Source organism: Lucilia sericata, unplaced genomic scaffold, assembly GCF_015586225.1.
Source record: "Lucilia sericata isolate MDLA Ls3-8-SP2 unplaced genomic scaffold, ASM1558622v1 Contig000161F_arrow, whole genome shotgun sequence".
In the NCBI taxonomy this organism is placed as follows: domain Eukaryota; kingdom Metazoa; phylum Arthropoda; class Insecta; order Diptera; family Calliphoridae; genus Lucilia; species Lucilia sericata.
The window spans coordinates 120,187-141,222 of NW_023994191.1; the positions used below are offsets into that span (position 1 = coordinate 120,187).

The 21,036-nt window shown below is 33.9% G+C and overlaps 1 protein-coding gene across 2 annotated transcripts in view; it reads right to left on the reverse strand.

Moving 5' to 3' along the window:
• LOC119601429 (high affinity cationic amino acid transporter 1) overlaps positions 1-12,541 on the reverse strand; it is a 65,336-nt gene extending 52,795 nt beyond the window's left edge. The window contains exons 1-2 of one of the 2 annotated variants that reach the window (XM_037952365.1): positions 12,157-12,541; positions 11,478-11,701 (exon numbers count right to left, since the gene is read on the reverse strand). In XM_037952365.1, the coding sequence (XP_037808293.1) occupies positions 11,478-11,513 (36 nt within the window). In that variant the 5' untranslated portion in view covers positions 11,514-11,701; positions 12,157-12,541. Of the gene's footprint in view, positions 1-11,477; positions 11,702-11,989 lie in introns of both variants that reach the window. The other variant, XM_037952364.1, reaches the window with a different exon arrangement.
• Between the last annotated feature and the right edge of the window lie 8,495 nt (positions 12,542-21,036).

The window sequence follows — 21,036 nt, forward strand, 5'->3', positions numbered from 1 at the left end:
TCGTTTAAATCCGTTCGTCCAATTTGAAATAGTTGTGACCGATGGTACACATTCTTCGATTATACATGTCCTTTAAGAATGTGTACATATCATCATACTAACTTTGGACTTATTCATTTGAAGCAGGCTTCTCGCCATCCTCTCGTTTTGCTTACATCATACGATTTTGATAGTCCTACCCCCCCGTTCAGTCGTAATGTTTTGTAACTTCTTTAAGCTCTCTTTCCTTTTTAGCATGTACATTCGTTTGTATATTCTCAAGTTCCATCGTCGATTATTCTTGAGTGACCCATATAATGGAGAGCTTAGTATTGCAAAAGTATTTAGTTATGTCTCTTTTATAGTCCAATACGGTCTTATGTATAACCTTATCACCTCTGTAGGCTTCATATTCAGTCAAATTTTACAAATTTCTTAATAGCGACTGGCTTCCATCTGGAAACTAATGTTATGGTCCGTTAGTGGTAGTAGTATATCACGATTTCCGCGTTTTCAATGTAAATCTCTGGACCCGTTTTTTTCTCCCAGTTTAGAGCCATCCGTGTAACAACAAATTTCCTCAGTTGTTTGCTCTCATATTCCTATCTCGGATCAATGTCTCACAGCTTCTGACAATTTATATTTCTGGTATGTGATCGGGCACAGGTGGTGTTTGTGTATGCTCCGATGTTCATGTTCCGATGTTCAGGACAGCATTTATATCCAAACAACATGTACGTTGAACTCCCATTAGTGGAGCGTCCAATATCGTCATAGTTTGTTGGTTTTATCCTCATTTTATGTTCCGATCCTCCGGTTGGTTAGTCTGGTTGATCGGAGATGGTCGGTTCGATTCCCAGCTGAGGCACTGGTTAAGGCGTGTAAAGCAGGTACAATGGAGGCCTAGGTGTATTTCATTGGATTTTTTGTGTATACATACTCCTTTCAAACTAACTAACTAAATAACTACGTTCCGCTTAGGTATTTAACCCTGTCATATCATCCAGTCCAAGAATCGGGGCACAGTATAGGCAGGATTTTCTTTCTTGTGCATAGAAAACCGGTTGGGTTGACAATCTGTACTTTTGGTTAAGCCCAACCGAAAGCCAATTTTAGGGACCTCCTCGACCCTTAAGAACTATTACGACATCGTTCGCTTAACAAACATAATCGGTTAAGGTTCTTATAATGGTTTCTCAATCTGTGTGCACTGCGAAAATATATATAATTCCTGACAGTTATATGGAGAATCTCGCAGCTTTTAACTTATTCTTTAGCATATGGTTAATCCAGTTATGGAGCTCCTAGTCAACGGTTCAACCTGGAACTAGTATAAGAATTGGATAAGAGTGCAATTTTGTACGTTATTGAAAGCGGACTACAGGAGTCTGCTGTTTGCAATCAATGGATTTCACTACATATGTAGTAAGGAATAGCATCCGACCCCGCGACCTTATATGGTGCAAAATTCTTGATTGCACCAGAAAATATTTAAAACTAGAACCATCAAAATAGGTTTGCTACAACTTAATTCTGTCGTTGCAACTGAAATCAGAGAATTTTTAAGAACTTTTGAGCTTGTCCTTGTATATGATTTTATTATAAGTATTACAGCGAAACATTTAATTTGTTTTTAATTTAAACAAAAAATTTAACTAGAAATTAATGACTAATAAAAATGGCTTTACCATTTTTTAACATTTTATTTTATATACTTTTTGTTAAAAATAAGAAAAACAATCACACAATACAAACGCATAATGCACATGAAGGAAATACCCTGTAGTTCTAAAAACAAAAGTTTTCGTTTTTTGCATCCATCACCTTAAAAATGTATGTGGGTGATAGTTAAGCGAGAGTACATATTTTAGAAGTCACTTCAACATATCTCCTATAGGACACTTCCACGAGAAACAGCTCTTTTTGACAGAAGATCTGAATAATGATACTACGATGATTAAAGGGACAAGCAATTTGACTAACTGATTGCATGGAAGACACTTCTAAGTGATTACAGCGATAGGAAATTTGTCCACGCTTTGCTTTGGTTACAGTACTATTAACAACAACTCACTACTTCCAACACTATCTTATTATTTTCTCCTGATATATAGCAAATAATTGAGATAATTAAAAGAAATTCCTCCTAGTTCCTCCGGAACTAGTTCAACAGACTGCCGGGTCTACTGCAATAACAAAACAATACATACGCAGTTTATTTGCAAAATTAAATAAAATTAATAAGAGCGGCGAGTTAATGGTTGTTGTATGGGGTAAAAGAGTACTTGTTCTGGCAGCACGAGTACAAGAAGTGTAAATTGAGTGGGTGGTTGTTGTGCGAGTGAGTGTTCATTACGAAAATAATGAAATGTCTGAAAGTTTTTTCACATTTTCCTTCTCTCGTTTGTTACACAATATATTTACGGTACACAATACAGCAACAACAACAACAATAATACTTTGAATACATGAATACAACAACAACAATAATACTTTGAATACATGAATAAAACCACGTACAAATGGCCAAAAAAATGAAAGAAGTGTGTAAAGTACCAGAAAACAAAGAGACAAAAAAAAAACTCAGAAACAAATTTAACAACATTTTTGACACTAAACAGAACATGAACAGAAAACAAATACAAAGAACTTTAGCAACAACAACAACACCAATGATTTCAAGTTCTGCGAAATGTATTCGTTATGTATCCATGTTTAACTTGTTGTGTGCGTGTTTGTTTGTATAATTGTGTGTGTGTATGTATAAGTACAAGGTATGTATATGATGAGATCTTCCTCATCGATGGTGATTAAAGGAAGACCTATAATGGTTAGGGATGCCAAACGGTAGGGGTTTTCACAAATTCACTGTATTGTGGATTTTTTAATTCAAGCTTTGCAGGAGAAATAGTAAAAGTTTTTGGTTAACTGACTATCTCGCTGTAATGTGGTCCGACGAATTTGCTCAGATTCCTTGTGAAAGTACAGAGCATAGAAGACATTTGTACTAATATGTATCTGTAACCCATTCGTCGATCATGTTTTTGAACCTGCAGTTTAGACTGAAATCGCGTAGTCTCGCAAGTTGCAGTTGGAATTCGAAGGTCCTATATAAGTTTGGTTCTGTCTGATACCTCATAGATGATCTGCCTATGATCATGTCTAATTCATTCATGTTTTAGGGAACCTGACACTGCCAATAGACAGAAATTCTGTTCATAAATTTGTAAAGTGCAGACACGTCTAGCATTCCCTCCAGACTTTCTTCTGAATTGGTTTCCAGTGACTTCCACCAAACTATGGAAACGTATGTGTACAATAAGAGCTTTGAGATTCTATAATTTTCCGAATGTTTTCTTGCTAGAATAAAACAAAAGTAGCGCCCAGACATTACTCTCTAAGCATTGAGTTTTCACCTCGGTTCAGTGTCTAAAATTACGCTAAAGACAAGATAATGATGGCGAAAATTTTAAGGGGGGAAGATATCACTGCGCACACTATTATTTCCTAGTCTTTTCAGCGGAAATTTCACTATATTCTCATTCCCAGAACATCAATAGTTTCCGATTCCTTTATATTTACACTACCAATAAATATTGACGATCAAGATCTGTCATGCGTTAAAATGTAACTTAATCGAGTGATGAAATCGAATCAATTAGAACGACCAATTCAATCGAAAGGTAGAGAATGCTTAAAAACAAGAGCAGTACTTCAAGAATTGTACTGGTATGTCATCTCGTTCAGGGGACTTATTTACTTTGGATTCCGCTAAACCCTTTTTACGGCACGAGTTTGAAAGAATATGCTTTGAACTTGGGTGGTGGCTAATCGCTTTTCAACAGGTAATTAAAAAATACTTCCGAATATTTAAGCTAAAAGCCGGGTGGTAAAATGATTGGTCGTTTTTGAAAAGTATCGGAATTGAAGAACTAGAACTTTACACTTTTAACGAATGGAAGGATTGTTGTCACATTTCGTTTTGCCAAAAAGTTCTCTATTATATTTCCTTGGTTTGGAAATCTTTTGGTTATAGTGGTAGGTGACTGCGCGCGAACAGTAGAGTCGAAGGAACTCCATTTTCACATCACTCACTTGTCAGATATAGTATTATGTCTAGCCTGTGGTTGTGTGAAATCTCAAGATGTCATTAAGTTTAGACCCAGATATCTCATCACTGTTGAATATGTAGTATCGGCCAAGAAAACTGTTTCTCTTAACCGCTAGAGCAAGTTATTCACAGAGAAGATGGAAGACCGTTTCTTTTCCCTGTCTTTGCAACAGTATTTATTGAACAGTTTTTATTGAAGGGAAATCCAAGCCTACCTGCATGTCTCTGTAGCATCCAGTGTCCTGTTGTTACTGCTATATAGGACACTATAAGGTGTCCCTTTACAGGTGCCTAAGTTATTTCATCTATTTTCAACCGTTTGAAGAAAGAATCTTATGGTATTGCTTTTGATAAAACCTAACGGAGTTGCTATTGAAACGGCGTTGGAAATAACAATATTGAGTAGCTGATCCCGTTCTGGTAAGCTCATCTGCTTTTTCTTTTTCATAATAGTACTTTCCATAATAGTACGCGGCGACCCAAACAAGGATAATGTCAGACAGGCGATCCTGCCTTGATATATCCTACTTGCTATGTCTGACTAATAGAGGAGTGGTAGTATAAGAGTTTAGTGAAAGAAGTGCCGCTTTGCTCTCGACAAAAATTCCTATGTTATACCATATAGTACCCCACAGGCTGATATTAACTCAAATATTTCAGCCTGATAAGCACTACAGTTGTTGGGAAAATGGTGGGAGATACTTATCCCAGCTTCTTCACACAATACAAAAGAACCGATACCGCAGTTCATTTTAAAACCAGCTGTAAAGATTCTGGTGGTATATTCGCTCGGTAGATTACCCCTACTTCACTCGTTCCTAGAATGAACTCTGACCTTAAAAACTTTATCAAATTCTTTGTGTGGTCGTATGTTTGGTTCAAGATCTTCGCATGCCCATTCTTGATCTCCAACTTCCGGATGAGTTAAGCCATTATATGCCGATCTATAAGTTGGATGTGTAATATAGAACTCAAAGTTAATGTAGGACTAGTTCTTAGAGCACCTGTTATTCCAAATTTCTTTCCTTAATTGTATTTACGTCCATAATTGTTGTTGGATTTTCTTAAGAACATGCCGCTCGCCCTGAAATACAAAGTATACAAATTTGTCCAAACCATCAAGATGAAATTGCTTCATCGAGTCTAGTGAATTTGACCCAGTCAGTTTTCCTATAATTTCTCTAGTGAGCCGCCATATCAGGTGTAAGAACCAAGAACATTTAAGAGCTACTTGTTTGCTCTTTTTGGCTGTTTCCAGAAGAACAGAGAATCATTGGCCAATTTAGAATTGCCCGTCTCTCTGTTTAAGGCATGATGAGGCCCAGAATACAGGAATAAAAAGAATAATATGTTCCGAATATATTATTTGATGACACATTCCAACTAAATACGAACAAATATGTATAAATCATTGTTCATGCCTTAAGAGAGAATATAAACATTCGACACAGTCATATCTTATGATCATACTTCTTCATTCTTTAGTTTATTATTTGAGAACAAGTAATGCTATAAAAACTTTAACATTTATTTAAGTTCATTGTTGTTTTTGCTTTTAAAGCTTTTGTAAAATAAAACACAAATTTAATGGTAATTTTTTCCTTTGTACTTTTACGTATCTACGTAGAAAATGAATGAATTTCGACCGACTAGCCGACCGTCATAAATAAATTCAAGCCAAAAAAAAAAATATTTACCTTACGCTGTTTGTTGTTGTATTTTTAATTTAATATGACTACAACAACCACAATAAAAAGGACTTTTTTTAACCTAAAATGAACACTTTGTAGTCGTATTATGAACCAAACAAAAAAAAAAAAAAATAATAATAAAAGAAAAACGCAAGTATGGTGTGTCTGAGTCAGTCATTTAAGACAGGTCGGCTGGGAGTCATTTAGTTGGCAAAATAAAAAAATTTATTCGAGTGAGTATCTTTTCCCTTTACATATTTTTCGAGTATTATTGTTGTTGTTGTTATTTTTACGTTACTACTCTATTTTTGACTTCTAAATAAAGCCTTAATTTGGCGGCAAGTGCGAGGATGGTGTGTAAAGTCTACGTTCCAATAAAATAAGTGTGTACGAAATTATTATAATTAGTAGACATTGATTTCTTTTTTTTTTCGTTTGAATTAAAATTGATTGCATTTATTTATCGATTAAATTAATACACTTTCAATTAGTTTATGTACATTAAGGGGATACGTACGTAAAGGTCAAATGTGTAACACATTTGTTTTAACTTTGTTCGCAAAGTAATTAGGAAATGTGCCGAATAAAATTGTTTCAATATACTTAATGATTTCTAATAAGATTGACACTATTGTAGAAAATATAGAAAATATATGGCTTGGAAAGCTGTTACAATTAAATGAGCCAAACTTCTAGTGAAAAATATTATAGCAAATTTCTTTTTGTAAGGAGATGTGAAGCTTTATTATTTTGCAATTCTGTAGAATAAGTGACTGCTTGGAAACTCATCTTTAATCATTGTGTTGGAAGTTACCATCTTCCTTTATGAAGTTTTAGTTGGAACGGAGGATTTTCTTCAATCCTACGTCGGTTAGGATTCCTAGTGCTTTGGTTAGATTAGATTGAAGGCGTACAAAGCACTGAGACCCAAGTGTGTATCTTTTATGAAGCCCGTTGGTTCACCATAATAATATCAGTTCACGCATAAAGGTAACTGATTTAATTGGTGAGACATTGAATTTGTCTTTTTTGGTAAGAATGTTCTTAACGTGAACACCTGCCTAGAGTTGAGAACGGTTTACCACGTGCCCCCGAGTTATTTCAATGAGGAACACTCAGGTGGCAATTTTTGTACATGGCTGTGCCGATCCATGTACAAACACTTTGCTGAAGTTCTCCAGCTATCTAATCTCTTGCCAAGCGACACCTGCCTAGAGTTGAGAACGGTCTACCACGTGCCCCCGAGTTACTTCAATGAGGAACACTCAGGTGGCAATTTTTGTACATGGCTGTGCCGATCCATGCACAAACACTTTGCTGAAGTTCTCGAGCTATCTAATCTCTTGCCAAGCGATCACGTTGCAGTATGATGGGTAGCAAGAATACTACCTCGACAGGCGGAGAAGTGCTGGTCGGGTTAGAAAAGAGGGGTTATGAAACCCCATCAGAGCCACCCGATAAATCCATAATCTAGATGTAACACCGAGATGGACCATCAGGTATAAGCATTATCATGAGCGACGCCGTAGCGTCCCCATCCTTTAACGATCCATTTAGGCAGATTTCTCGTCCCTCAGTCGCACAAGGCCCTGTTGCTTCGACAACAGCACGTATTTGTTAGTCCGAAATACCAAGCCAATAACTCAGGATCCCTCTGTATGTCGAGAAATTCCCCAACCTGTACTGGCGCTCTTCTATGCGGAGAGTATAAGATACTCAATGGGTTCAGGAATCCAGCATAATTTGCTATGACACATCCAGCATAATTGAGATGACACCAGCACCGGAGAGAAAATCTATTCGTATATGGCATAGGATATATCAGTCATTAAACCATCATTCTCTCCCCGCGAATTTGGGTATTAACCACAGCTACTGCGTGGATCTCTAAGGAACCTCAACCAACTAACCAGCCAGGCAACTGTTCACTCGTACTACTAGATTATCTGGTGCTCTGGTTCGACCCCATGTCAAATCATTCCAAGGAAAGGCGAGGATACATTTTATCATCACCAGTTTATAGTCAAGGCAGACTTGAGGTATTGCATATACTCCCGGGATATTGCAATAACACCCCCGATCTTTTGGGGTAAGTAAGGAAGCGTCAAAAATCTTAGCTGTTGGGTTTCCCCTTAAATGCCACAGAATCAGCATACATTCGTAACATTTTTGCCTAGAGAGCTTTAATGGTACTCTGAGATTCCTTTTACGATTTGTTAGTGTGAGGCCTGGTATGGCTCCCCAATGGCGAACAAATTTAGATTTCACTTAATAGTTACTTCTAGCTTTGGCATATCCTCGGGGAATACTAAATAAGGGCTTAGGGACAATTAATTGGGTTGGATGATAAGTACAATTTATACGAACGAAACATAAGAAATTTCCAAACGTTGTACAAAACTGCAAATTTATTAAAAGGTTTTCACAAAGTAACAGTATTATTCAATCCTTAAACCAGTTTCTAAATTGACCTGGAGTTCCGTTAATATTACGCGGTATATCAAATAGCGGTATTTTGTCGCCATAATTCTGGATATCAAGTATTAATAACTTCCATGGACTTTAACCGAAAAGTGTTTAGATCAGCCTGTTATGCAGGAGTCTTTAAACTAAGCTCAACCGAGAGTGATGAATGTCAACTCAGCGAAATGGACCCAACATGGACACTCTAGCTTTTTGACAGCGTAATTGATCCAAATCTAATTTACTTCTTTGGACAAAAAGTATAGAATAATACCACCTCGGTCATGCAAAAAAACCCTTAGGGAATCCATTGTTACACGAACGGCTCTGAGTTGGGAGACAACATAGGAATAAATATTCCTTGGTAGCATTGATTGAATTCAATATAGCGCTAAAAAAGCTTCATTTATTTTTCTACAGCCAGAAGGCAATTAATTAATGGAACTGTAGAACTGTATAATGGACAGGACAGTCATTAGAACAGTCATTGACGATTGTAGAATTCTTAGGAATAACGTCCAGGAAACTCAGTTTCTAAATATTGAACTAAGTATAATTTCTTTTATAGATCTCTAAATAAGATTTTTCATCTAAAATTTTCCATGAAAAGGATCACAAAAAGGACACATTAGTGGGTATATTGTATTTTCCGCGGACAAAAAAAAAACTTGAAAAGGACAAATATGGGTAATAAGAATATTAATACAAAAGGCTTCCATGGCAAACAATGCGTCAAGTGTACAGCATGTCATTGGCAAAAACAAAGGGGAGTCAAAGAGAAGGATGTGTTGCCTCAACCTTTAAATATAGATGAGGATTTCGACTTTGAATCCTCAGATGATAATAACATCAAGACCTTCAAAGCGAATCCCAAAAAAGTTGAAATGGAGCATATGGTGAAAGAGGTGAATGATAGCATGGCTATTACTATTACTGGAGCACAGAGGGGAAAGTTTATGGAGATGCTGAGTCAATCTCACAACACTGCAAAGGAAAAATCGGATACTCTCTCAATATCTCCAATCCGGGGCATGTTTCCTTGATGAAAGACCCTCATCTTGGTGTATTGCAATCCCGGGGTAAACAGGTGCTACCAGTCTGCCGGTACTATAAATTCATCATGACATTTCACTACAGGGCTACGTAGTGGATGTAGTTTAAACCCAAATTCGCGAGAAGGGGGTGCTTGGTTAAAAGATTGATACACGATGAAATATGAATTTTCGGGATAAGTTTCTGTTAGAAACTAGGAGCGGTACAAACTACAGGGTAAGGCTGTGGATTATTAAAATGTTGCTATTGATGTGATAATGCAAAGATTGGGTATGTGATGGAGGGAGATGTTCCATTCGGATACTTGTATCTGACGGACGAAAGGGATCCTGAGTTGTTTCTGTAGAGATGTCGGAATGACAGAAGGAGTGACGGTTGAAATGTTGGTGAAATTGGTTGAGACGTTGTGGAGCTTAATCTTAAATTTGTCGGCGATTTTTCTTCATGCTAAACATGCTGAACTTAAAACAGTAGGTCTTTGTGGCCACTGAAATACAATTTGTTACAAAAGTTCAGCCAGTGGTTGAAAAGACCAGCGTAATATTAGGCCAATACGGCAGGTGTTCACGTAAGGCACTTCGACATTCTCTCAATATCTGAGGCAAAGAGGATCAGGTCTACCGAAGAGTTAACAACTGATTGAAACCTATGAAGAAAAAGAACTCCCCGTCTTCAAATCTGCAGTCGAAACCATATATTATCTCGAAGTTAAAGAAGCCCCTAGAGGAAAAAGAATCTGGACGAGTGGAAAAGGAAAAGGGCTGCCATCTTACGCCAAAGTTGCTAAGAGATGACTCTGGGACAATATAAGATGCCATTTACAATATTTGGCACTAATGATACGTCATTAAAAGCTCCTTTCAGAGACCATTTACATGATATCAAAATTTCATAACATTCCTTTGAGTGAAATGTGAAAAAATTGGAAAAATCTCAAAAAAGAAAAACTTTTTTCCTTTAAACCAGATCACCAAATATTGACCCTAGACTTTTTGAGAAATTTTATCTTAAAATGTTTGAAATTTAAATTTTCTTTGAGAACATTATTTTGGGCCCTTCCTAATGTCTTATATATATTTGTTTTACACTTCTATAATGCTTTGCTTATTAAATTTTGTTGTTTCTTTTTTTTTTTTTCTTTTCATATTAAAATCCTTGTAATGACACTTATTTTAAATAAATTTCATTTTTTTATGTTAAGTGCTAATTTCTAAAGTTTTTTTTCATTTATTTCAATGACAAACACTTTTGTGTGCTCGATATTATCCATAAAAATTTACTTAAACAATTTTGAAGGTTAAAACTAAATTGCTAATAATTATACAGTTGTTTTCTGTTGCTTTTTAGTAGCTTATTAGTGTCCTTTGTTTTTTTGAGAGCAATAACACAGAAATTTAAAAATTAAACAAATTAATTAATATAGACAAGTTAGCTGTAATATTATATATTAATCTTGGCATATTTAAACCTTCAATTATAACTCCTCCTCTTAACCTTGAACACGAAAAGAACCTTCAGAACTAGGGAGAAAGAGTTAAGTGACAAAATTGCTAAACAAGCAGGAGCCAGACAATAACAATAAAAGCAACAATGACAACAAACGATGTTAATAAGAAAAAGTGAAGTTATTTATCACATTACCCTCGCATAATTGTTTGTATGAATTTTTAAACATTGGCCCACATTACAATTTTGTTGTTGTTTTTTTTTTTTTTGCTGTCTTGTATTTGTGGTATACACATGCAAGTCTGTCTGTCCGTCCGTCTGTCTGTCTGTCGGTTTGTCTTTAATGAAATATTTTTAAAATAAAACTGAAAAGAAGACAAAATTTAAAAGAAAAAAATAACACAAAGTTATCATCGTAACATAAAATGAGCGAGTGGCAATGAGAAAGGCCAGGGATAACGGAAGGGGAAACGCACACACAGACAATACACACTCACTTGCAGAGAAAAGGTATCAGGTTTATCAAGTTTATTTAAAACACAACGAACGAATGGGGCTAAATAAGTTTAAGAGAGAAAGTTTTGTGTGTTTCTTTTTTTTTTTTTGCTCATTGTTAAATATTTAAAAAAATATTGTATAGGGAAAAGGTTCTTCTTCATCTATTCTATTTATGTGTATGTACATACATACATACATACATATGTATGTAGGTATTTATATATTCTATTAATTACCCTTTCCAAAAGTAACAGCAATTCTGAAGGTTTCATTTTGAAGAATTTTTAATTTTCCACGGTTTTTGTTGGTTTCGTTTGATGTAGATTATCTTGTTTATTAATTCTCTTTACTTTTATTTTTATATTATAATTTATTTAATCTTTTGTTTCTTGTTGCTTAAACTTTAACAATCTTGGGAAAACTTGGTTTTCTTGGTTCTTAACTATTTTTTGGAAGTTTTCTATATATAAGAAAATTGATTTTATATTTGTAAAGTCAGACAAGAAAAAAAAAACAAGAAGTAGAAATTTACATTATACTATACACACACATACACAAAAAATATATTTCAATATTCAACAGTTTAGACATTTTTTTTCTTTAAATATGAAAAAATTTTAAAGCTTTTTAAAAATTCCAAACTTTTTTTCAATTTTAATTTATAATATAATTTTCTTTAATATATATATTTAATTATTAATTTAACTTTTTTTTAATTTTCTTTTTAAATTAATTCTTATACACACACATTAGAATTTTCATTTTGCTTTTATTTTAGTTTTAGCAAAATATTTGTTATAATTTTCATTAAATTGAACTCTAATTTCGTTTTATTATTTCCTATAACTTTCTTTTTTTATATTCTTTTTCATTAACATTATTATTTTTTTTTATATTATGTTTAAAAATTTTCACCAAATTCCGTTTAATTTCAATTCTATGTTAAATCCACGTTTGTCTTTTTACAAGTGAAAAAACTGAATGGTTGCAATTTTCCGTGTGTATAACTTCAAAAAATTTTTCTTCTTAATATCCTTTTTTTTGGTTTTAGTGTGAAAAAAAATCCCAAAAAATATATACTCTCCTTTCAGCCTTTAAATTTATTAAATACGTTTCCTTTAAACGTTGCTCACACGAGCACATAAGTGAGTAAAGTATGAAATTCTTCAACACGATTTCGCTTTTGAGATTTGGGAGTAAAGTATGTTTTGTTGCGTTGGTGTTTTTTCGCTAAAGGCGAAAGGTTAATACTGTGTGTTACATGTGCGTTTTTGTATACGGAGTGTGTATCCTTCTTCGTTGATTTCTTTACTGGTTTGTTCGTCTCTTGTTCAATGTTGTATGGTTAAGGACACAACACACACACAAGCATTACAGGTTCGTTATATCCTCTTCCTTATTCTCTGGAAAACTTTATTTTATTTCTGCGCAAAAGCTCTTCTAATCTCTACTTTACTCTATTTCTCAATCTCTCGCTTTCTCCTGTTATTTAATTTAACTCTCCTCTAGTTTTAGTACTTTATTTATGTAATACAATTAATTTTAAAGTTACCAGATGATTATGTTAAGGACTAAAGTTCTCCTCAACACTTTTCTATAGAAAATTGTTAACTCATACGCTTTTCTATAGAAAACTGATAACTCAAATACCTTTCTATAGAAAACTGTTAACTCAAACCCTTTTCTATAGAAAACTGTTAACTCAAACACTCTTCTACAGAAAACTATAAACTCATACATATTTCTATGGAAAAATGTTTTCTTAAACAAATCAAATACTATTCTATAGAAAATACTATTCTATAGAAAACAGACATTCTATAGAAAACAGACAACTGAAGCACTTTTCTATAGAAAACAGTTCACTCAAACGCTTTTCCATAGAAATCTGTTATGTGGAACTCTCTGACGAACACTTTTCTATAGAAAACTCTTAACTCAAACACTTTTCTATAAAAAAAACGCTTAACTCAAACACTTTACTATAGAAAACTGTTAACTCAAACACTATTCTATTGAAAACTGTTAATTCAAATATTTTTCTATAGAAATCTTTTAACTGGAGAACTTTTCAATTGAAAACTGTTAGCTTAAACACCTTTATATAGAAAACTGTTTACTTATACACTTTTATATAGAAAACTGTTAACTCAAACAGTTTTCTATAGAAACTGTTAGCTCAAGCACTTTGCAATAGAAAACTGTTAGCTCAAACAATTTCCTATAGAAAATTGTTAATTCTAACAGTTTTCTATATATATATATCATCACTTCCTATAGAAAACTGTTAACTCAAACAATTTTCTGTAGAAAACTGTTAACTCAAACACATTTCTATAGAAAACTGTTAACTCAAACACTTTTCTATAGAAAACTGTAAACTCAAACACTTTTCTAAAGAAACTGTTAACAGAAACATAGTTCTATAGAAAATATTACCGGAAACTGTTGTCCCAAAAACTTTTCTATAGAAAACTGTTGTCCCAAAAACTTTTCTATAGAAAACTGTTGACACGAAAACTTTTCTATAGAAAACTGTTGACACGAAAACTTTTCTATAGAAAACTGTTGTCTCGAACACTTTTCTATAGAAAACTGTTGTCTCGAACACTTTTCTATAGAAAACTGTTGTCTCGAACACTTTTCTATAGAAAACTGTTGTCTCAAACACTTTTCTATAGAAAACTGTTGTCTCGAACACTTTTCTATAGAAAACTGTTGTCTCGAACACTTTTCTATAGAAAACTGTTGTCTCGAACACTTTTCTATGGAAAACTGTTGTCTCGAACACTTTTCTATAGAAAACAGTTGTCTCGAACACTTTTCTATAGAAAACTGTTGTCTCGAACACTTTTCTATAGAAAACTGTTGTCTCGAATACTTTTCTATAGAAAACTGTTGTCTCGAACACTTTTCTATAGAAAACTGTTGTCTCGAACACTTTTCTATAGAAAACTGTTGTCTCGAATACTTTTCTATAGAAAACTGTTGTCTCGAACACTTTTCTATAGAAAACTGTTGTCTCGAACACTTTTCTATAGAAAACTGTTGTCTCGAACACTTTTCTATAGAAAACTGTTGTCTCGAACACTTTTTTATAGAAAACTGTTGTCTCGAACACTTTTCTATAGAAAACTGTTGTCTCGAACACTTTTCTATAGAAAACTGTTGTCTCGAACACCTTTCTACGGAAAACTGTTGACTCGAACACTTTTCTATAGAAAACTGTTGACTCAAACACTTTTCTATGGAAAACTGTTGACTCAAACACTTTTCTATAGAAAACTGTTGTCTCGAACACTTTTCTATAGAAAACTGTTGACTCAAACACTTTTCTATAGAAAACTGTTGACTCAAACACTTTTCTATAGAAAACTGTTGACTCAAACACTTTTCTATAGAAAACTGTTGACTCAAACACTTTTCTATAGAAAACTGTTGACTCAAACACTTTTCTATAGAAAACTGTTGTCTCCGAACACTTTTCTATAGAAAACTGTTGTCTGGAACACCTTTCTATAGAAAGCAGTTGCCTCGAACACTTTTCCATAGAAAACTGTTATCTCAAATACTTTTCTATACAGAATTGTTGACACGAACACTTTTCTATAGAAAACTTTTGACTCGAACACTTTTCTATAGAAAACTGTTGATTCGAACACTTTTCTATAGAAAACTGTTGATTCGAACACTTTTCTATAGAAAACTGTTGATTCGAACACTTTTCTATAGAAAACTGTTGATTCGAACACTTTTCTATAGAAAACTGTTGATTCGAACACTTTTCTATAGAAAACTGTTGTCTCGAACACTTTTCTATAGAAAACTGTTGTCTCGAACACTTTTCTATAGAAAACAGTTGTCTCGAACACTTTTCTATAGAAAACAGTTGTCTCGAACACTTTTCTATAGAAAACAGTTGTCTCGAACACTTTTCTATAGAAAACAGTTGTCTCGAACACTTTTCTATAGAAAACAGTTGTCTCGAACACTTTTCTATAGAAAACAGTTGTCTCGAACACTTTTCTATAGAAAACAGTTGTCTCGAACACTTTTCTATAGAAAACTGTTGTCTCGAACACTTTTCTATAGAAAACTGTTGTCTCGAACACTTTTCTATAGAAAACTGTTGTCTCGAACACTTTTCTATAGAAAACTGTTGTCTCGAACACTTTTCTATAGAAAACTGTTGTCTCGAACACTTTTCTATAGAAAACTGTTGTCTCGAACACTTTTCTATAGAAAACTGTTGTCTCGAACACTTTTCTATAGAAAACTGTTGTCTCGAACACTTTTCTATAGAAAACTGTTGTCTCGAACACTTTTCTATAGAAAACTGTTGTCTCGAACACTTTTCTATAGAAAACTGTTGTCTCGAACACTTTTCTATAGAAAACTGTTGATTCGAACACTTTTCTATAGAAAACTGTTGACTAGAACACTTTTCTCTAGAAAACTATTGATTTGAACACTTTTCTATACAAAACTGGTGTTTCAAACTTTGTTTTTGCAAACAACTCTCATTCATTAAAAAATCTGGCATCTTTATTCAAATTGCCTTGTATTACTCTCTATACCTCTCAATTGTTGCTTCAAATTACACTAAAATCTCTCTTTCTCCATTAAATACTCATTTCCTTTTCCGTTTGAATGCGTTGTCTCCATTTTAGATTTTTTTACTTGTTTTCTTTTGTTAATTTGTTTGTGAGTTTTATTTTTGAAAATGTCATTGTGTTGGATATCGTTTTTCACAATCCTCTTTGTATGTTTATTTCGTAAACACCTGTTATCACATGTTTGCTTGAACTTATTGTGCTGTTTTTAAAGGACATTATTCAATTCATTTCATCCCCCTTTCACTTTTACGAAAATCTTTTTTTAAAGCTAACAACATTCACACAGACACCTTCATAACAAGCCGTGGTATTAAATTAATCAATGTGTGTATGTATGCATGTGAAAATGTCAGGGATGTAAAGTGAAAATTGTGTTTGGTACATTTTCTTTCTAAATTGTACCAAAAGCGTTTAGGAAAATCTAAAATAATTGGTAAATTTTAAGCTTTATACAAATACAAAGATTACAGATTTAGACGTTCTTTACTAGAAGAACAACGGTAGCTGCTACCGCAATCTAACCAACTTGATATCAACAATAGAACTATAAGTAGTTTTTGAAGCAGAAGCTCTTGAGGACGATAGTGAAAGAACTCTCACATTGTGGAAATTTTAACTTTGTTCTATTCGATGCAGCTAAATGTTCAAAGTGTGATAATGTTTTTGGATTTTGTAAAGGGGAATCTTACTCCCCAGGAGTTGTGTATTGCTCTTCTAGATCAAATTATGTTCCAAGTGAAAGTATGAATTTTTTAATGTATTGTATTTTCCCTATTCCTGCAAATAACTTTGACAGTTTTCAAGCTACGAATTCTGGAGCATGAATCAACACTGATATTTAATAGGTATCAGATCTTAGAACGAATGAATAGATGATTGAGCGTACGAGGGAAACATGTATAGATTTCTGCATTAAAATTGCTTCAGAATTTCCAGAACTCCTATTACATTCTGAAGGTGTAATCAAGATCAAAGTGCGATTCAGTGAATTTCCCATTTCGATCTCGAAAAAGAAATTCCAATCATGGAGGAATTCGAGACTAAGAAAAGGTAAAAAGGTATTGCAATTTGAGGAGCTGGGCTGACCATTGATACAGCATCAATACATTTAAAAGGGAAAGCAGATTAAACGAGAATATTTTAAACATGACTCCTATTGAAGCACTGGAACTTCTTACAGACACATGTCAATTGAGAATAAAATTAATAAGTAAGTTCCAAAGAATCTGGATACATTCGACTTATTTATTGAAAAAGCTAGAAAGACTACTTGGTGTTTGCATATGTCAAAAATTCCCTCTCTCCATTTAACTTGAACTTGGAAAATTGGTTGTGAGAGTGTGGATAAGGGCAGTAGTGGTTGGAATTGTAGTATTAGTAGTAGCAAGGTATACTTCTTTAGGAGTTTGTTCTTCATACGAACAGTGAGGCTGAATAATAAATTTTCTCTGTCCACTGATCAATCTACCAGAAATTGGTTTGTTCTTGATGAAAGAAGTTTCCTAATTTCAAAGGAACGCATTTCATTGTAATAACGCATTTCATTGTAACATAGTTGGTTTCCTTACTTCGCCCTCTCCTGTACACGGTCAAGTAGCTCTGAAATAGACATCGACACTGCAAAAATGACCTCATTTAGAGATTGATATCAATTCCAGGTTGAGCGATTCATTAATGTTGTGTCTAATTGTCCGAATCTCCAAGGTGACAAAAAAGTATATAGAGTTGCAAGTTTGATATAGAGGATCGTTTATGAAAATAAGAAATAGGGAAGGGAAAGAACGGAGCACAGTGGTATAGGAAAAAAAAGAGGGAAATAATTCGGTAACTTCTAAACGGTTAATCCGATTTTAATGAAATTTGGTATGCACAAAGAGGAGGTGTTGTAGAGTTTAGGTTTTGAATTTGAACCTTATAGGCCAACCAGGGGCCCGAATTAGGACACCTCGGCTATGATAAATTTTCAAAACGATCCTATTTCTTCATTTGAGTTCCGATTTAAAAAAAAATCCTATATAGAATCTCCTCATCGAGCACTATAAAAATGTAGCAGTAAATTATCTCTTATAGTTTAGGAGATATTCGCATTTGAAAATTAAAATTTTAAAATTTTTACCGTCCTTATTTTAGTTTTTTGATAATAGCGGGTCCAAATATTCCCGATTTTCGCCATTTTTTTTTTATTTGCTTAACAACAAGTTTATATATCAAGCAGTGAAAGAATTATGTAAAAACCATGACTGAGTCCAAAGTTATAAGCATTTTAATTTAAAAAATTAAAAAAAGGCGATTTTTTGCCATTTTTTGGGAAAAAAGTATCTTTTTCTTTTTAAGTTATCTAAAAAGTTTCTAAGAAGATGTATATAGAATTTATACTTTTTGGAAAGCTGACTTTACATAAAATACGATAAATGAAACAAAACCTAAAAATTTTTGATACCGAGGGGACCAGGTCCATCCAAAAAAACCCTATTTTTTAGGCCTAATTTCTCAGGGTGAGCCTTTACTGTCAACTCACCACCGCCCCTTTGTGTATTATATACATATGTAGTTCTGCCGGTCCATATACATACACTTAGTTCAAGTACTTGAGCTTTCTAATCTCTGTCCATTAACTTTCTATATGCCACAAACATCACTTCCTTTTAGAATCACGCAGATGAGATGGTCCCTGTTGATTCGGCAACAGCAACTAGAGACGTAATCTGTAGACCGAAATACGAATCCATCAAATCAGTCGAGGACTTATTCTTACTCACAGAGAACACACTGTGGCAAATCTGATAAGAACAGAGTAAACCCTTAACATATCCGGCCAAGAAAAGAAAATTCATTGGTATCACTTGTATAAGATATCTAACATCCATCGCCATGAGGGAAATATGCAACATACTCTAGGTATACGGATGGGTGAGGCGCTTATACCATTACATCCATTCGGTATCATATACACTTGATAACAGCTTATTCAAACTTATCCCGAATTAAAGACATTACTAATGCTTTAGTGTTTAAGCCAACATTGTCTTCCAGCAATTTTGGGTTTAAAGTACAGCCACCACGAGCACCCTCTCTTCAATAACCGAGGCAAGACAATGTAAGAAACATTTTCCTGTGGGCTACCTGTTCCCGTGGTACTCTGATTCAATCCCAAGACATATCATTCCAAGGAAGGACCGAGGATACATTTTATTATCACCAGGTTTATATTCCCGACAGAATTAAGGTTCTGTCAGCACCTCTTTGCCCCTGAATTGCAATAACACCAAAATGGGGGAAGATTAATCAAGGTAACATGTCCACGGTGGAACAACTCGTATTGTGCGATCTCTGAGAAAGCTCAAAATAAATCGGGAGAAATTATTACCAACAGCAAATGAAACTAGTTTTAATATAAGTATACCATGGCACACTCTTTGAATGAAATGAAACCATTTCCTCGAAAATAAAGCTAGTAGGTGTCCTGTAGGGCGACCTGTATGAAAGCCATATGTACCTAAATTGTTGATCTCCAAATATCTGACAAAGTGGGTGTTAACCATACTTTCCATAACTTTAGAAAGTGCTGAAGAAATTGCTATTAGGAGATAATTTTCAGCCTCTCCCTTTTTAGGAATTGCTGCGACATTAGCAGTCTTCAAGCATGTAAGAAAATGACCGGCAATTGCTTTCAAATAACTAAGCTAAAAAGTTAGCTTTATCAGTGGGAACTTTATTGTTGGAACTGCAGTATATGGCGCTGCTAGTGTAGAGCCATTTCGCGTCTTAACACTTATGCGAAGACCTCGTGAGACCTCTGTGAGTTTTTGTTATACCGTCAAATTCTGAAAGCTTACTCTCTGGGTCTGAGCGCACTATTGCACTTCAATTAAACCAATATATTGAAAAAGCCTTCAACAATGTGGATATATGTAGGTGTCATCTATAGTTTGGATCTGAGGAACTTAGAGGTTAACTAAATAATAACGAACCTTATGGGAAATATGCTGTGGAGCAGGACCATTAATTCTGGTATGGGTAGTATAAGAGTTGTGACTAGCAGCACATCAGAAGGAGGTGTCATACCTCCTCTCTTGCGGTGATAGTCATTTCTCCTCTATTGTAGTTCCGCCAATCATACGTATCCTCGAGTCCTGGACATAAGTTATGAATTCCACTTGTTTGATGGTTTTGGTAGTTCAAAGAAGGCCTAGATAATTAAATTTAAAGAATTTTTTTATAACGATGAATTTACGGGTCATCAGAAACGGACCCCTGATGTCCATGGAAATCGTTGAACTAAAACATAGCATAACGAACAAATTTAGCAGCAATTTAAAATAGTACTATCTTAAGTCATATTATAAAGAAAAGTACCATAAAAAAAAACAACTTTTCAACCCTGTTGCAAGCTAATATTCTAAAAACGAAAAACATGTGCGTGCGAAGATGTGCTGAAAATGTCCTGTACATGTGTGTGTGTGTATTCATGCATGTTAACATTACCTTATTTTTAGCGGTATTATTGTAGGTAGTAACTTAATAGCGGTACTTACCACCTACTACACTACAACAACATTTCAACTTTAGCTTTGGTTTCAGTATAATTTTAGTACACACATCCATATGTATGTATTTAGATATTTGTAGTTAATGTAGGTATTTTGTTGTTTTTTTTTTTTTTTTTTTAATTTTTGGGAATTTAGCGCCATTTACCAGTATTTGAGCTTTTTGTTATAATAAAAAATGGATCATTATAACCTTTTAAATTAACATTTAAATAGTAGTAAGTCAACTAACATGGTTTAGGTGTTTATTCGCTCTTTAGTTTGTTCATTCATTAATTTGTTTTATATATCGTTTCTTTCCTTTTTATTCGCGTGGCATTATCGTCATGAAAACATTTGATTAAATACTTTCAATCATTCACGTTATGTATGTAAATATGTAAGTATGTACGACATACATATATAACATTCATAAATACTATATTCTATAGAATTTGTTTTGTAGTGGCATTTCATTACTTTGTTAATTATTTGTTGACATTTGTTTGTAGGAGTTTAACAAACTATTTTCAACTTTTAATGTCACAATGTGTTCCTCCCACGTTATTTTTAGTTGTTTTAAATAGATTTCTATGGTGACACACAAACAAACATGTACAATATTTATGTTATTTGTTTAATGCACTTTGCGC